Source organism: Xenopus laevis, chromosome 6L (assembly GCF_017654675.1).
Source record: "Xenopus laevis strain J_2021 chromosome 6L, Xenopus_laevis_v10.1, whole genome shotgun sequence".
Taxonomy (NCBI): Eukaryota; Metazoa; Chordata; class Amphibia; order Anura; family Pipidae; genus Xenopus; species Xenopus laevis.
The window spans coordinates 28,854,778-28,874,199 of NC_054381.1; the positions used below are offsets into that span (position 1 = coordinate 28,854,778).

At 38.7% G+C, this 19,422-nt stretch overlaps 1 protein-coding gene across 3 annotated transcripts in view; it reads right to left on the reverse strand.

Annotated features, from left to right (window-relative positions):
* Window positions 1-19,422, reverse strand: part of adam22.L (ADAM metallopeptidase domain 22 L homeolog) — a 128,490-nt gene that overhangs the window by 73,456 nt on the left and 35,612 nt on the right. For all 3 annotated transcript variants that reach the window (XM_018266305.2, XM_018266306.2, NM_001087444.1), the window contains 1 exon segment: window positions 2,210-2,276. In XM_018266305.2, the coding sequence (XP_018121794.1) occupies window positions 2,210-2,276 (67 nt within the window).

Sequence of the window (19,422 nt, forward strand, 5' to 3'; positions counted from 1 at the left end):
AGCTAATGAGGCAGATCCTTCACGCTTGCTCTATTTCTTATGTAAATGATTGTGTTTTCCAAATATAACAGTGGTGCAGGGCTGGAGTTAGAGATCAGGGGCCCCTGGCTATGCAAGATGGAACTAGGAAGGGGTGTTAATGCATTAATCAGGGATGCCCAGTCTATGCGGCCTTCTAGCTGTTTTTTAGCTACAACTTCCAACATCTCCCAAATTGTCTGACATTAGGATGGTGGAAGTTGCATAGTCAACAACAAACATCTAGAGGGCAACTGGTAGCTAGAATATTTATCATGTGTGTTTGTCTGCATATACCCAGAGTTAAAACTTTGTCTGTCTTTCCCTACCCATTGTTGTCTTGATTACAGCATATTATTATTGATTACAATGCTATTAAATTGTTATAAAGTACAGGTGTTCTTGGAAATGATTCAGGATAAGGGTTTTCGATTCGATTCATATTATTATATAAAACCATATTCATTTTTAGGGTTTAGTTCTCCTTTAATGCTACATGCCCACAGATTGCCTGCTGTACATAACTGATATGAAAGAAGAGATTCAGAAATACCTAACGCTCGGAATTGTGAGGTCAAAGTGTCGCATTTGTGCACTGTTGGCTACACCCCACAGAAGTCTCTCTGTAGTTGACGAAAAGTTGACTCTTTCACACATAGATTAATGTGCTTCAGTGATTATGTAACAAAGGTGTGGGTTGTGGTAGGCCTACCATGGTCAAACCAACCTGTTTACTCTACCCAGATTCATTATCCTAATGAACAGTACCGTATTCATATGGGCAATATAAGAGAATACATGTAAGCTTTTGCATTTGACTTCTCTATGCAGTGAAACAGGAGCAGCTAAAGACTTGGTCGGACATTCACTAATAATCGTAGTTGCATTGTGTCCGCTTCGGCAGGCGTATTTTCGCCAGCGCTCCGCAAATTCACTAAAATCCGAAGTTGTGCTCAGGGGTAGCGTAAGGTTTCGAAGTTGCGCTACCATTAATTTGCCAAGCAAAGTGAAGTTGCGCTATTGATGGTTAATTTGCATACGGCGCCAAATTCAAGTTACAATGGAGCAGAACTACACAAGCCTGGGAAACCTTCAAAACAGCAAATAAAATTGTTATTTTGCCCTACACATGTGCCCACTGTATAGTAAAGTTGCCATGAGTTAGGAAATGTAGAGGGGAAGGAGGGGAGCCCCAAAAAATTTTTCGATCTTTTTTAGCCTATCACCCATAATAAAGAAAAAACGCCAGTGTTTTTTGGGACTTAGAAAAAATGTTAACTTTTTTTTAAGCAATCCCTATCTATTCTATTGCGCTTCGCCTGGTCTGAGGTGGCGAAGGAAGTCTAGCGTAAAAGGTAGCGTTCAGTACAATGCGCGCGTTAGTGAATTTGCGTAGTTACGTCCGTTGAGCAAATTTGCCAGGCGTAAGGGTGCGAAGTAACACTAGTGAAGTTACGCCAGCGTCCATTAGTGAATTTGCGAAGTAACGAAAATGCCCAACGCTAGCGAATTCACGCTAGCGTTAGGTGCTTCGGCGCTTAGTGAATTTGCCCCTATATGGCTCGAATAATGGCAGACATGTCAACTCAAATGGATTCTTCAGTAGTCCCCCATTTTTAGTCCCCCTCACCTGGGGGTCAATGACCAAGACACCCTGTAAATAAAACCTCTCTGGGTTGGTGTCTCTGATAAGAGTTTGTCTACAACTTTACCTTTCCATATTCTTTCCAAACAAACTGCTGGGGACTGAAGATCTCTGTTGAAAATATATTATAGTATTATAGTATTATCAATCATTTATATGCCTGGAATTTTGAAAACAAAAAGATTTTTACCATTCATAAACGTATGTTTGTATACACTTTCTCCACAAACAGGAGCTTTTCTCATGATGTCCTCCTCCCCACCTAATACCAGATCTTCTGCACTTGTGCATTTCACTGATCACTATTACCAAAACCAAATTGCTGTCTAAGTGAATGGGGTGAGATTTATTCAGGAGGCACCTCAGTGGTCTCAGAAAAGGGTGATCTGAAGTCAAGACACTAAGGAGTCCTTTCTTACTGGTAATAAAGAAGGGATGGACACATGATAATGAACAGACAACCTTGCAGATATCTGACTTGCATATTTCATTTAGTGACCACACAGTTTCAGCTTAGAAAATGTTTAAAAGGAGACCAAGACTTACTTTAACCTCCACTGTTTTCCCATCCTGGGTTACATGTCTTTCCCGGTAGTCTGAAGACAACAAGTCACTGTGTTAGAAGAAAACAAAAAAGGATTAGACTTACGTTAATGAACACTATTACTTGATTTACAAAGATAAACAGTATTGGTCTGGCTCTGAAACATCATTATGAATAAAAAAATAAGTTTATTAATTTTTAATTTTGATGATTAATTTGGTTCATGTTAATGAATCATCACAAGAGAAACTACATGGTACTGGCTTTGCTTTCGCAATTATCCCATCCAATTATAGTTCCTTGTGCCTTAAGCCTTACAATTACAATGTCAATAACAAGAAGAAAGGAGTTCCAATTCCTAGGGGGCAGATTTATCAAGGGTCAAAGTGAAAAATCAAATTCGAAATTTCAAATTTTTTTAAGGTCAAAACTGTCAAATTTAATAAATTTTTTAAAATTCAAATCAAATTCAATTTGAGTTTTTGCGTCCATCCTATTCACGCGAGGTTACAAAATTCGATTTTTATAATAAATTTCGATTAGTTGAATTTTGAGTTTATGGGAGTTTTAAAAAACACGAATTCGAAACTTGATAAATGTTTTTCCTAGTGTTTGGGTCGACCCATTTTTACTCAACTTAAATGAACCAATAGAAAGGCCCACTGTACCACTGTTCATAAGCTGGAGGGTATATGGTGTATAATGAAATGCTAATCAATTTCTGAGAGCAAGGTTAACGGCATATGGGCATCTATGATTGCCAGTCTCAGTGATCAAGACATCCTATATCTGCACTGGTTCCAGTTCACTTGAATGGGAAAAGTTCTGTCTATGGCTGATGCTCTCTATTCTGGTGCTTGGTCTGTCTATGGCTGATGCTCTCTATCCTGGTGCTTGGTCTGTCTATGACTGCTGCTCTCTCCTGGTGCTTGCTCTGTCTATTGTTGCTGCTCTGTATTTTGGTGCTTGGTCTGTCTATGGCTGATACTCTCTATCCTGGTGGTTGGTCTGTCTATGGCTGATACTCTCTATCCTGGTGCTTGGTCTGTCTATGGCTGATGCTCTCTATCCTGGTGCTTGGTCTGTCTATGGCTGATGCTCTCTATCCTGGTGCTTGGTCTGTCTATGGCTGATGCTCTCTATCCTGGTGCTTGGTCTGTCTATGGCTGATACTCTCTATCCTGGTGCTTGGTCTGTCTATGGCTGATGCTCTCTATCCTGGTGCTTGGTCTGTCTATGGCTGATGCTCTCTATCCTGGTGCTTGGTCTGTCTATGGCTGATACTCTCTATCCTGGTGCTTGGTCTGTCTATGGCTGATGCTCTCTATCCTGGTGCTTGGTCTGTCTATGGCTGATACTCTCTATCCTGGTGCTTGGGCAGATTGCTCAGAAGTCACATTTTCCAAGTGAATGCTAAATATAAATGCCTACAACTCTTATCTCCTTTCATCTCTTGCTAACGATGATGAGCATGGTTTATTTACTACGTGACTGACATCAATGATTAATATGATTAATGGCCTGCTAACTGTTATATTTTGCCGTGACATCACTCATGCAAAATAATAAATAATATATTGCCCACCTACTGTGCATGTTTAAAAAAAAAAAATATGTGCCATGCATAACAACCTTCTGACTTGTGTTGTTACATGGACACAAATATTGAAATCATTAGTAAAGCTGCCCATACACTAAAGGATTCACTCATTTGGGGAGCAGATTTTTCCCTGATTTGAACTTTTATGTGCAAGGATGATTGAATTTTAACTTGGGTCAATGCAGAAACTATGGGAGGGGACAGCATAAACATGCCAATGTGATCCCCATCTGCTGTCCAGATATCAGTTTAGCAAGAAATTGGAAGGGGCCCAGTCTGAAGTTGTCAGGTTTTATTAGCCTGTGTATGGGCACTTACAGCTCACTACCCCACAGTCAACAGTCTGGCCACCTTTTCATAATGCTAATATATATAACCTGTTGAATGATGAGGAGGGATAAACAAGTATGGGACCTGTTTTCCAGAATGCTCGCAATCTGGGGTTTTCCAGAGAACGGATCTTTCCTTAATTTGGATCTCCATACCATAATCTACTAGAAAATTATGTAAATATTAAATAAACCCAATAGGCTGGTTTTGCTTCCAATAAGGATAAATTATATCTTAGTTGGGATCATTTACAATGTACTGTTTTATTAATACAGAGAAAAAGGAAATCATTTTTAAAAAATTTGGATTATTTGAATAGAATTTAGTCTATGGGAGATGGTTTTCTGTAATTTGAAGCTTTCTGGATAGCGGGTTTCCAGATAATGGATCCTATACCTGTATATTGACTCTCCAGTTATTGCAGGACATTCCCTGCATTAATCCCAATGTGGCACAGGTTCACATTCTACTCTACACTGCATTTCACTGCCTGCGTGGATTCCCTCACTCAATGAGGTTTAATAAAGGACAATAAATACCAGCTTTCGCAGCACAGAAAATCAGACAGATAAAATCTATGAAGCCCCAAAAGCCTGTCCTGTAGATTAGAGGGCCTAGATGAATAAGTTTGCCTCTTCGAAGCACATTATTGTTGGCGGCCTGGGAGGTTTTTCATTTTCAAGGTACATGTATGGGACCCATTATTTGGAAACCCATTACAGGTATAGGATCCGTTATCCAGAAACCCATTATCCAGAAATCTCTGAATTACACAAAGGTCGTCTCCCATAGACTCTATTTTAAATAAATAATTCAAAGGTTTAAAATATATTTTCTTTTTCTCTGTATTAACAAAACAATACCTTGTACATGATCCCAGCTAAGATATAATTAATCTTTATTAGTGAGAAAATACTATTCGGTTTATTTCACAATTAAATGATTTTTTAGCAGACTTAAGGTATAAAGTTCCAAATTATAGAAAGATCCTTTATCCGGAAAACCCCAGATCCCAAGCATTGTGCATAACAGGTCACATACTTGTATTAAGAAAGCTCTAAATTACAGAAAGGCCATCTCCCATAGACTCCATTTTATCCAAATAATCCACATTTTTAGAAGTTATTTCCTTTTTCTCTGTAATAATAAAACAGTAGCTTGTACTTGATCCCAACTAAGATATAATTAATCCTTATTGGAAGCAAACCCAGCCTATTGGGTTTATTTAATGTTTACACAATTTTTTCTAGTAGACTTGAGGTATGAAGATCCAAATTACAGTAAGATTTGTGCTAAACGACTTTCCTTCTCCTTAAAGGCAAGCACAAGTGCACAAATGGATGCAGAATTGAGCATACACTGGCACCATTCATAAAAGTTATTTGCGCCCATATATGCAACAGATATGCACTTGTTAATACTTGGAATGCATGGAATTACTGCCATCCTGGATCTGAAAGTTAATGCAGAGTTCCATTAGTGGGTTGAGTAATAGATAATACTAAGAGATGTGTACACTTTATCTTTTCACTCCAGTAATAAATGAGGCCTACTATGCTCCGAATAAAACAACCTCAAATACTCCCAATATAGACACGTGATTTAATTTTATTTTATATATATATATATATATATATATATATATATATATATATATATATATATATATATATATATATATATATATCTATATATCTGCCTTTTTAATGGATCAAAACCATGAGGTTAAACTGTCTCAGAATAACAGGACCCCTTACAGCTTAAAAATAACCATTTGCTATACTATAAGAACCCAGCTTTTTAAAAGTGGCTACATTATTAAAGAACCAATTGAATTTTGCATTTTCCCTTAATAACTTTAGTAACTCAAGGATCAATAAAATGAGCACTCTGTTTGGAAGCATAGTATGATTTAATATAATGAGGGAGGATGCACTTATAATGTACATGTATAATGCACAGGAAAGTATGCATGCATTACATTTTCTATGCACCCATTAACTATGTTCTGCTCCCTCTGCTCATACAGTTAATAGTATCCAAGGGCTGTGTTAGAGGCCAGAGGAGCTGACTCATGGGTCAAGCCATGTCCTACATGGGGTCCAGTTATTATAATAATATGTTATGCAGGTTTTTTTTATAGAGACTAATCGTTCACATTAGTCCCTACCCCAGTGGAGTTTACAATCTAAGGTTCCTATCACGTTTATGTAAAGGTGTTAAGATTTTTCGACCAATTTTCATCCAATCTAACAAATCCCTCAAATTATTGTGAGGCTATTGGCTGCCCGGAACGATCGTCCGTCTAACAATTTTCGTCCAACGTTGGCCAGGTTGGGAAAATGTTCATCAGTCACAATATCCATTGTCCAAATGTTTGCAGGGACATGCAGGCAGCTACCCACTGTTTCCAAGCTTCAACTAGACGATATTGCTTTAAGTGATATTTTTTGTTGATGGACAAATCTTGCATTTAAATGATCATTTCAGGTCCGACGACAACGAAAAGATCTTTTAAAAGCCTTAACATCTATGGCCACCTTAACTCAAAGTAGCGTCCATTTAATCATGGGTCACTTAAGGAGTTATTTATTAAATCTCACATTCGAATTTACAGTTGAGTTAGTGCTTTTAAATTCGAATGTGTGAGTTTCGACATAAAAAAAAAAAATCGAAACTTCGAATTTACCATTAGTAAGCCCTGCCTGGAATTGAACAAGTAAACAACCCTTATCCACCCCTACAGTTAGGGGATGGATACAAAAATGCAGCAGTCAGTGTATCGGATCATATTCCAATGGAAACCTGGAGGTAGAGTCCTGCAGCGGGTTGGGTACCCACGGGTTACCTGCAAAAACCTGCGGTAGCTTGCGGGTTGAAGGGAGAAGTTCTGGGTGCGGGTAAAGACACGGGTCAGCGGTTCTGTGGGTTTGCGGGTCAGGCCGCGTGTCTTCTCAATAGCGATATTTACTCCTTTTTTTTGGCCACGGCTACTTCCGATGACGTCACTTCCGGTTTACAATGACAGCACTTCCTGATTCTTGATGGTCAGTGGGTCGCGGGTCCGGGTTGCTGATAAGGTTGCTGCGGGTAGGGTCTGGTAGCGGTTCCAAGCGGGTAAGAATGCGGGTTGCGGGTCTGGGTTGCAGGTACAGGTCGGGTCCCAAAAATGGACCCGCGCAGGACTCTACTTGGAGGACACTTATACAGACACAGGAGAACATACAGAATGAAGTGCGCTCTTGATATTTTACATATATAAAAATATGATAAGCCCTTCTGAAAGTAAGAGGGCAAATTCTGAAAATATCATTAGGACTTGCTGTAACATGTCACACATTTTTATGAAATAGTTTCTCTGTTATGGGATTTGCTGTGTAAAACTGGTCAACGTTCATCTATTATGATCTGAAGGCACAGAGAAGGCCGCTCCACCTCCGTGTCCTACTAAACCAAGCATGGAGCTGGAAATAAAATATGCATCTCTTCAATCATTTATATCCAAAAACGTATGGCAAAAAGCAAGCAGGTAACATTGTACGTTATTGACTACTGAGATCTACACAGATAAAAATAAACCTTCAAGTTAAATTCAAGTTCTTGAATTTAAGAGGCACAGCTATGCCCGCAAGGTTTTCTCTTACATAATGATATTTTAGAACCAAGAAATATAAGACTGTACATTAATCACAGTGTGGGACTTTAATATAATCCTGATGAGAGAAGATGACTATGAAACCGATCTGTTTAAATTCAATAAAAATCATATAAAATAAATACATTCTTATGTCTCATGGCTCGTTGCCAGGAGTTGCTTTTAAGGGTTTGTAAAATTCGTTTTAGTCTGGTCAACCCACAATATATACAGAGATATAGCCATTCATAAAAAAAGCCCCACCTAAATAAAAAGATATTGGTGGTCAGGGCGCCACATGAGAAAAAAAAATTGGTGGCCAAAATTGGTGGCCAGGGCACTCCCCACATTATAAGAAAATTGGTGGCCAGGGCCCCTTAAACGTCCATGCCTTCCCGAAGTCAGCAGCTCTCAGAAAGATGGGGGGGCCCGGCTTAACAAGTAAGTGTGGCGTGGCCGGGCCCCCTTACCCTCGGGGCCCCCTACAACTCTCCCCCGTCCCCCCCTGATGGCTGCCCTGTATATATATATATATATATATATATATATATATATATATATATATAATGTGGGCCGAAACGTTGGATGCACAAGTATGATTAATAAAAAATTATGAACCACTAACTTTGGAGTGCGGGTCCATTTGAGCTATACAAGATTTGACCCAGCGCCCACAAAAGTAGGACACTGGTTCAGAGTGCAAGTATTTGGTCGCTAGGGTTGTCGATTTTTAACATCGCGGGCCGGTGATGTCAGGGGTAGGGCTGGTGATGTGGTGATCAGTGATTGGCTGATCACCATGTCATTATTTTCAGTGTCCTGTCTGGATTTCCAAAAAAGGTTTCACCTGGAGAGCCCTTCCAAAAACCGGTTGCATATATGTGCAGATAGCCTTTGCTATTTGCTAAGTGTCAGCACTCTGTTCAGATAGCCTTTGGGGTGCACAGTCAATTTCTCAAACATATATATATATATATATATATATATATATATATATATATATATATATATATATATATATATATATATACAGTATATATGTATATGTGTGTGCAGTAATTAAAGGGGAACTCCAGCTTCCAAACCAAAATTTGATAAAAGAAACCCCTGATATACCCATCACAGTTACCTGTTTCTTCAAAAAGTATGAAAAAATGCCATTTTCTATAAAAATCCAGATGTTCAACAGTTCTTCTCTTTCTGCATCATTTGAAATCCTGGTAGGGAAGGAGGGACTAAAATACTGATATTACAAATTGTAACATCTTCTCCTCAGCTTACAGACAGCATGCAGGAACTACATAACCCACAATGCACTGCACTGTGATGTTCCTTTCCTTATTGAAATCAAGTGTGCAGGGAATTGTGGGGTTTGGAGGATGCAGGCTGAGGACAGATGGCTGCTGATACAAAGTAACAGTATTCAGCCAGCTCAGCAAAGTAGTCAGACAGATCAGCAGGGGAGCAGGGGGCTAGGCTTAGGGAACTGTCAGAAACCATTAAAAATCATGAAAAGTCTACACATTTTTTAATTGATATATATTGCAAAGTTGCTTGAAATAATGTGCCTAAGTTATGTTTTTGTGGCGTTCCCCTTTAAAAAGAGATGATACTTGCCTATTTGACAGGCCTGATACTAACAGATGGACAAAACTGCAATCATGCAGTTATGGAACACAAGCCAGTCAGATATAGGCTTTCATTAACCACACAAGATTGATTAAATATATTTTCTGAAGGTCACTGCAACTTTGCAGCTATGTTGGTAAAACAAGCCTCAATGATATATATATATATATATATATATATATATATATATATATATATATGTAGTCACTCCCGCAGATGTGGACCAGTATATTTAGCTGGTATGTGCCGAATCCAAGATTTGGACTTTTTCAGCACGATTCTGCCAATTCCAAGTGCCCGGGTGAACCAAATCTAAATCCTTAAAATCACGTGACTTTTTGTAACATGAACAAGGAAGTTTTTTTTTTTTTTTAAACCTTTGCTGACCTAATTTGCATATGCATAGTGGATTCAGTGCATCCCAAATATCAGTGTATTTTCATTAAAGCACATTTGGCTATTTAAGGGGTTGTTCACCTTTAGGTTAACTTTTAGTATGATGTAGAGATTGATATTCTAAGACAATTTGCTAATGGATTTTTTATTATTTGTGGTGCTTAAATTATTTAGCTTTTTATTCAGCAGCTCTCCAGTTTGCAATTTCGGTAATCTGGCTGCTAGGGTCCAAATTACCTCTCAACCATGCATTGATTTGAATCAGAGACTGGAATAGGAATAGGAGAGGCCTGAATAGAAAGATGAGCAATAAAAATTAGTAATAACAATAAATTTGTATCCTTAGAGCATTTGTTTTAAGAAGATGTCAGTGACCCCCATCTGAAAGCTGCAAAGAGTCAGAAGAAGAAGGCAAATGATTCAAAAAAGATATAAAAATTAAACAATGAAGACCGATTAGAAAAGTTGCTTGGCAAATAGTTGATTTGGCTATTCTATAACATACAGTATGGGACCTATTATCCAGAATGCTCGGGACCTGGGGTTTTCCGGATAACAGGTCTTTCTGTAATTTGGATCTTTACACCTTAAGACTACTAGAAAATCATGTAAACATTAAATAAAACCAATAGGCTGGTTCTGCTTCTAATGAGGATTAATTATATCTTAGTTTGGATCAAGTGTTTTATTAATACAGAGGAAAAGGTATGAATTTTTTAAAATTTGGATTATTTGACCATAAGGGAGTCAATGGGAGATGGCCTTTTCGTAATTCAGAACTTTCCGGATAACGGGTTTCCGGATAATGGATCCCATACCTGTGCTAAAAATTAACTTAAAATTGAACCACCCCTTTAACTGCTGTACACAGCATATGTATCTAATAAGAAACAGCATTTAGAGACAGAAACTAATACATACACAAAATCATATAATATATATAAGGCAGGCAATTTCTCTCCTGTACCAAAGTCTGTATAGAATTTGGTTCCACACAAAAAATTAGAGCGCTCACCTGTTACTCCATCAACCTTTTCAGGTATCTGGTGCTAAACAGCATACAAGGCCCCCTGCGAAGAGCCAGTAATATTGCAACAAAGTCCAAAGTAGCTGTAGCACACGATTCAGTTTTGTCAATGCAAAAAGTGACTTAATAATAAGTCACTTTTTGCATTGACAAAACTGAATCGTGTGCTACAGCTACTTTGGACTTTGTATAGAATTTGGTGTGATTCCTGATAGACAGACTGCAATCAGATATTAGGCTATGGGTGAGAAATATATGAGCTACAAGCTCCCTGAATGATCAGCCAGTTCATACCGAGCCCCATTCATGGGTTTCATGTCCATGTATTGGGAAAACTCCAATAAACAAGTGTAGGGTCATTTATCTGGAATTCTTGCAACCTGCTGTTTGCCAGATAATATGTATCACCATCACCACACCTTGGGGCAAATTCACTAAACGACGAAGCGCCTAATGCTAGCGTGAATGCGCCAGCATAGAGCATTTTCTTTAATTCGCCGATTCACTAACGGACGCTGGCGTAAATTCGCCAGTGTTACTTTGCACCCTTACGCCTGGCGAATTTGCGCAACGGACGTAACTACGCAAATTCACTGACGCGCAAATTATTCTGAACGCTACCTTTTACGCCAGACTTCCTTCGCCACCTCAAACCAGGCGAAGTGCAATAGAGTAGATAGGGATTGCTTCAAAAAAAGTTAAAAATCTTTCTAAGTCCCAAAAAACGCTGGCGTTTTTTCATTTTCTATGCGTGAAAGGCTGAGAAAGATCGAAAAAAAATTTGTGGCTACCCTCCTTCCCCCCTACATTTCCTAACTCATGGCAACTTAACTATACAGTGGGCACATGTGTAGGGCAAAATAAAATTTGCTGTTTTGAAGGTTTCCCAGGCTTGTGTAGTGATTCTACATTTACCTCCTTTGTAACTTGAATTTGGCGCAGTATGCAAATTAAGCATCGCTAGCGTAACTTTGCTTTGCTTGGCGAATTAACACTAGTGCAACTTTGCAACCTTACGCTTCCCCTGAGCGCAACTTCGGATTTTAGTGAATTTGCGTAGAGCTGGCGAAAATACGCCTGGTGAAGTGCGGCGAAGCGGACGCTGGCACAACGAATCTTAGTGAATGTCCCACCTTAAGTCTGCTAAAAATAATGTAAACATTAATTAAGCTCAACATGATTGTTTTGTCACCAATATGGATTCACACAGCTTAGTTACCATCAAGTACAAGGTACTGTTTTATTATCACAGAGAAAAGGGATCATTTTTGAAATTAGAATTATTTGCTTTAAATGGACATGACTTTCCTGTAATCCTGTATGATGGGTTTCTGGATAAGGGATCCCAAACCTGTATTAGCATGTGTACCTCTCAGCATAGCAGCACAACTTTGCCAATGGAGTATTTTTAGAAATACTGGAATCCAGTAACACTAGTTAATTTTCTAACCAAAACCCTGAGCCTGTAAAAATGAAAATGGAAATAACAATGCAATAAGTTGTCTTCATTTCAATGGGATGTCTGGAGTCAGCAGCGTATTGAGAGGGGAGTAACATGAGCTGCAGGTTTAATGGACCATGGACGATTCTGTAGAGTAAGCTCCTTACCTGGATTCCTGTTACCAGATATGAAAAAAAGATAAGTGTAGATGTTATTTGACTTTACTCATTGACTTTACTCATTACACTACATTAGCCATTGAATCCCTACATCTTCCTGTCTTTGTCACTTTCTATTTAGTATGAATTCATTCATTAAAGAGATGTAGAATGCAGTTATGATGGTTGCTCACTAGAGAATTCTGCCTATGATAAGGTCTTGAAGGAGAACTAAACTAAACAATTAATATGGTTAAAAATGCCATATTTTATTTACTGAACTTTTTGCACCAGTCTTAAGTTTTAGCTTGTCAATAGCAGCAATGATCCAGAACTTTAAACTTGTCACAGGGGGTCACCATCTTGGAAAGTGTCTGTGACACTCACATGCTCAGTGGGCTCTGAGCAGCTGTCGAGAAGCTAAGCTTAGGGGTCGTCACTAATTATCAAGCAGAAAATGGGGTTGGTCTGCAATATAAGCTGATTATTAAATTCTGATGCTAATTGCAATGGTTTCTGTGCTGCCATGTAGTAATTATCTGTATTAATTACTAATCAGCCTTATATTGTGACATTAATTTTCTAAGTGTACTGTATATTGTGAGTGGGTCCCTAAGTTCAGTAAGTGACAGCAGCACAGAGCAGGTGCAGTGAATCAGTAAAAAAGAAGATGAGGAGCTACTGGGGCATCTTTGGAGACACAGATCTTTACTGCTAAATGGCTGTGGTTGCCTTGGGCTGGTACAGAAGGCCAAAACATAATGTACAACATCTACTTCTTTAGTTAGGCTTTAGTTCTCCTTTAATTTGCATCAATATAATTTAACATCAATGTTACAGTGTCCATGACTCTGAGGACAGCCTTTCAGTCCCTCTTTACCACAAGTAATGTAAATCCAGGACATAGGGGAGCAGTACCCCAGCAGCCAAATAGGTAAAGAGACATAAGATAAAGCCCAGAGGTCATCATCAGTTAAATTTAGGTTAAGAAGGCATGCCATGTCCAATGCTGGGCTGTCAACTCATAAACTTTGCGGTGGTGAATCATGTGAAATGTAGTAGTAATATTTTTACACTGACTTGCCCTCCAGATAAAAATCACAAGCATATTTGTTAGGATCCCTTATCCGGATACCCGATATCCAGAAAGCTCCGAATTACGGAATGGCTGTCTCCCATAGACTCCATTATATCCCAATAATCCAAATTTTTAAAAATGATTTCCTTTTTCTCTGTAATAATAAAACAGTAGCTTGTACTTGATCCCAACTAAGATATCATTAATCCTTATTGGAAGCAAAACCAGCCTATTGGGTTTATTTAATGTTTAAATTAATTTCTAGTAAGAGCCAAATTACGGAAAGATCCATTATCCGGAAAACCCCAGGTTCCGAGCATTCTGGATAACAGGTCCCATACCTGTACTAACAATAATTTTCTTTTGACTTATGACAATGTGTTTTCAGAAATACAATAATACAAATTTTGCAGAAAAATAATGCACAATTAACTGCATCCATATGTCAGAGGAATGGAACCCCATTGTCCAGAAAGCTCCAAATTACAGAAAGGCCATCTCCTATAGACTCCAATTTATCCAATTAATCCAAATTTGTAAAAACAAAGTCCTTTTTCTCTGTTATAATAAAACATGAGCTTGTACTTGATCCCAACTAAGATATAAATAATGCTTATTGGTGGTAAAACCAGACTATTATTTAATGTTTACATGATTTTCTAGTAGACTTAATTATCGAAAAGCCCCAGGTTCTGAGAATTCTAGATACCAAGTACCGTACTTGTACTTAGTGCAAGTTACTATTATAGCCCTACGGGCCACAGCACAAGCAGCATTCTGATCACTCTTGATTACTTGAGGCACCATTTCAAATCCTGATACTCACCCTAGATAACATCTCATTCAGTTGAATAAAAAAATAGTAGATCTCCTGGTAACTGCTGCTAGTGCCTAAAATCGTACAAACCATGGCCATAGCATTTTGTTCCTATTGCCGTTCCAGACACTGACTGACAAAATCTCCAGACCTCTTCCATGTTATGAGCAATAGAAATCAGGGCTTGGAAAACACTGAGAAATACAGGAAATACAATATACAGCCATTCTAGTGATCAGAGCCACACGTTAGTGGAATCTACCTGTTGCTAATTATTGATTGACAGTATTGCCTTCTGGATGAGTTTAATGTGAAGTGAATAATCTGAAGTGAAATGTTCCAGCTAAGGTAGGAGTCACACCCAACATCTCCATAGCTGCATTGTGTGAAGGTTTAGGCAAGGAACGTCTAATTATTCAACAATCTAAATGCCAGCCCTATTTCTTTCCGGTACAGGTCAGTAACCTTCTGTGGTTCCGGTACCAGAAACAGCCTCATTGATTGTGAGAGATGAGTAAGAAACCTTCCTCCAAGTGAACAAAAACCTACTGATTTCAAAGGGCCAGTCAAATTCCCTTCAACTACTCTGTAGGTCTTTATTAAATACACCCCCATAGAGTGAAGTCATTAAGAAAACCTACAACAACGAGGGCTGTATTTATATATAGACATGCACACAGATGGATCCATACATGCTGACTCACACACATTCTGTATTAGCTTTCTTCAGTCTGTTGTAAACTTCCGTTTCTGTTCAGTATAATGTTTATAAAGCAAAATAATACCGTCCTCGGTAGACAACATGTTGCCAATATGGGAGGCTGCTACTACTATTTGTCAGCATAACTTTTGTACGATTGCTGTCTGTCAATTAATGGCCAGAACATTGTCTGATTTGTTCTTTTTCTAATCTGAATGTTTGATGGTAGAACATTAGACTGAAACAAGGGTTCGTCGCACAATGGATAAAATCTGCACATCTATGGCCGGCTTAAAGATTCCAACCACTGTTTGTCAGACAAACTTAGCGCTACAGGCATGTCAGGCTAAAACATCATAGAACATGAAAAATATGAGACAGGTCTCAGGTTGGGGAAGCTAATGGAGTCATAGCTAGTTATTGCATTAGCTGACTTGGTGCAACTTGCTGGAAATTCAACAAGCCACTTGTCATTATAACTGAGTATGATAAGATAGTTTCAATACAAAGCAGTGTCGGACTGGGACACCAGGGGCCCACCAAAAAACGTTCAACCAGGGGCCCACTCTCAGCACTATTTTCTTCCTCTCATCACTCAACCTCTGTTCTTCTAGTCTCTTTTCTTTACATACTATAATCTATTATTGCATCTATTTAGCCTCTTTGTTCTCATAGAAATAGTTAATTACTAATAGGCCAAATGTTTAAAAGCAGGAGGGCCCACTGACACCTGGGCCTAACGGGAGTTTTCCTGGTTTCCCGGTGGGCCAGTCCAACACTGATACAAAGTGCTAACCTCACTAATGCAATAATGTTACAGATAATACACGGCTACAACTGCCCATAGCTGTCGGGTGCCATATGAGTTCATTGTCAGCGAGAGTACTATTCGTTTTTCTATGTGTCAGTGCATGTATTTGTATGAAGCATAGATTCTGAAGCTAAAGCAATACTCCCAGCCAGTTAATTACTTCTGCTTTTCATCAGCCTCCATATTCTGATCCTACAACCTGCTCTGACTTTCTGTCAATTATTTATAGCAATCCTACATAACACCATTTGGCGCAGCTACAAAAAAAAAAAAAAAATACTGCAGACACTTACCACGCAACATCTTTATTAATATTTATCGGCTTCACATTTTCATGATTTTTTAGAGAGAGAAGATTATATTCAATTTATAAAAAAGAGCACAGATATAAATATTTCAGGTAAGCAAAAATGTTGTCTTATATTTCACTATTTAGAATTAAATGTTAGAAACGACTTCTTTCCCAAGACTCATGACACACCAGCAGTTTTCTAAAAAACCCTGATCTGTTTGTGTCAATTGCTGTTGGCAATAATGGAAATCCATAATGGACAACGCTGGTAAATATTAATTTCTTTACAGTAAAAAATCATCACACCCACCCGGTTCGGGCTGAGCACGCTGCACCTCTTCCGGGTCGCAGGCAGGTTCGGGTTGAGCTCTTATACCTCCGCCCACGACCTTAGACTGCCGTCTTCTGATTTCCGGCTTCCTGTTTTATAGACTAGCGCCTGCCCCGCCCACCCCTTTTGTGACATCATCGGTGGGGCTGTGCGGGTCTATAAATGGAGGGGGGAGACGAGTGCAGGTTCAGGTCGGGTTGAGGTTTTCTCTAATATATATATATATTAGGGATGCACCGAATCCAGGATTCGTTTCGGGATTCAGCCTTTTTCAGCAGGATTCGTATGTGGCTGAATCCTTCTGCTCAGCCAAATCGAATCTGAATCCTAATTTGCATATGCAAATTAGGGACAGGGAGGGAAAACCGTGACTTTTTGTCACAAAAAAAAGTAAAAAATGTTTTTCCCCTTCCCATCCCTAATTTGCATATGCAAATTAGGATTTGGATTCGGTATTTGGCCGAATCTTTCACGGGGAGGGAAAACCGTGACTTTTTGTCACAAAAAAAAGAAAGTAAAAAATATTTTCCCCTTCCCACCCCTAATTTGCAAATTCAGATTTGGTATTCGGCAGAATCTTTCACAAAAGATTTGGCCAATTCGAATATAGTGGAATTATATATATAAATGTTTTTATGGTCATTGGTGTTTCTGACCCTTTATTGAAACTGAAGCACAGGAGCAACCTGTATTTTACATCTTTCAATGACCAGGTGATAAGTACAGGGCTCCCTTTGCATTATTATATAGTATTTTTAGAGCTCCAACATATTGCGCAGAGCTGAATACTGTTTTTGTATGTGCCCATGAAATTGCACACAATTAAAGTATATAACATGACACCCATAACAAAAAACACAACAGAACTGTTTTATATACCCATATACAATAGCTGTATTTTGTAATAGCTGTACCCAAACACATCTCTACCCAACCAAGTGAAACATAAATGTATATATTTAAAGGGAAATTATTTTAGGAAGCCGAGTAGAGAAAATGAAGAAAAAGCCATTATGAATTGTAGCTGAGCTTGTGAGCCACTAGGTAATCACATCAAAGAAGAGAAGGTAAGGTTTCTGCCGATAATGCATTTGCGGCTTACATTTGAGCATCAGCACCAATGCCTGCTTGAGATTGTCTCCTTTATGTTTCTGAATTATTTCCTTGTATTGACAGTGAAAAGTGAATTATTTAAGTGATTAGAGCAAGCTGCTTCTCAGAACATGAAGAGGCAAAACTGGAAATGTTCCCAAAAAAGAATAGGATCAATGAGGTGTGGAGGATGCTGCTGCTGCTCCTGTCGGCTCTCTCCTCCAAAATCAAGCAGGTGAGTTGTTGCTAAGAATGGGAACTCAGCTTGAAAGCCCCAGAGTGGGAGGAATTTCACAATTCCACATGTAGAATAATTAAATACAGGAGCTTTTTAGGCCTACGGGAAAATGGGGCAAATTTCAGGTGTTTTGCCTACTGGGTGTTTGTTTCCTGATCTCCCACTACCCTCCTCCTACCACTTCTCAATATTTTCACTAGGAACTACTTGTAAGCACTGGCATTCATTATATATATATATATATATATATATATATATATATATATATATATATATATATATATACACACACACACACACACACACACACACAAGTCCAAGGGTTGCCAGCACTCTCGATAAAGTTACTTAAATTTGCCTGGGTGCAATGCCAATAAATTATCCATAACTACTACAAGAAGGTATTTATTATAAATGACTAACGTTTCGGCTAGGTCCCTAGCCTTTCTCAAAGACTTTATACGTTTTCAATACACACGCATACGTATTACACGTAGATATTCCCTCTTAAAATGCATCAGTTGTGGTTTAAAGGTCTTTGCCAATGAACTCTGGACCAGTGAAAATGTTTGCTGGAGAGATAAATATTCCTCATCACTTGGCAGTATGACAGACAAGTCTTATTTTCGTAGAAGGAGAATGCTACCCGCTTTGTTGCACTGCAAAGACTGGAGGAAGAGGGAGGGTCTGGGGATGTTATCCATTGTTTGAGCTAGGGCATGTGGTGGATTCAATGGGTGATATATATGAAAGAGAGAAGTTTGAGATCACCACAGCACGCTAGAGTGAAATAACGCCTCTCTGCATTCATTTCTATGGGATTTTTAAAGGCGTATTTATCAAAGGCCGAAAGTTCACCATTTGATAAATACGCCTTTAAAAATCCCATAGAAATAAATGGAGAGAGGCGGTATTTTACTCTAGCGCGCTGTGGTGATCTCTAACTTCACTCTTTGATAAATATACCCCCATGTGGTAACGGTTTTGGGATGGTGCTTTCCTGGTGCAGCATGAAAATGCCCTTTAATGTAAGGTCCATACAGAACTGGTTTGTTTGTTGAGAATAGAGGTGGTACTTGATTGGCCTGAAGAATACCTGTGGGATGACCTAGAAAGCCAACTGCAAGCCAGGCCTGATACTCAACATGATTGTCCAACCTCACTAATGTTCTTGTAGCTTAATGGAAGCAAAGCCCACCAACAATCAATATATCTTGGTACTGTTGATCATCCTCTGCTCCTCTAGTCCCTCCATTCTTGGCATTTGTGACACTGTTCTATTCTGGTTTCCTTTTATCTCTCAAAGCAATCTCTCTCATTGTCCCCTACAATGAAGTATCATGGCCACCCTTTCTGTTGGGATTTCTCAAGGCTTCTCTCACTGCTGACTCCTGACCGTGCCCATCTCTAACCTTGCATCTCATACACTTTCTATTTTTAGACTGTATGCTCTACTAAGCAGGGCCATACACCCATGTATTGAAAAAAAACTTCAATTAATTAATGAAGCTTGCAATGCAATAGCACTTGTGAATAAGAAAAGTTCAAGGTTATTTTGTTCTAAAAAGGATAACTTTGCATTTATCACCAATGTCACTGAATTGGACAATTTAGTCCAATCAGTGTACAAAGTGCAATTAT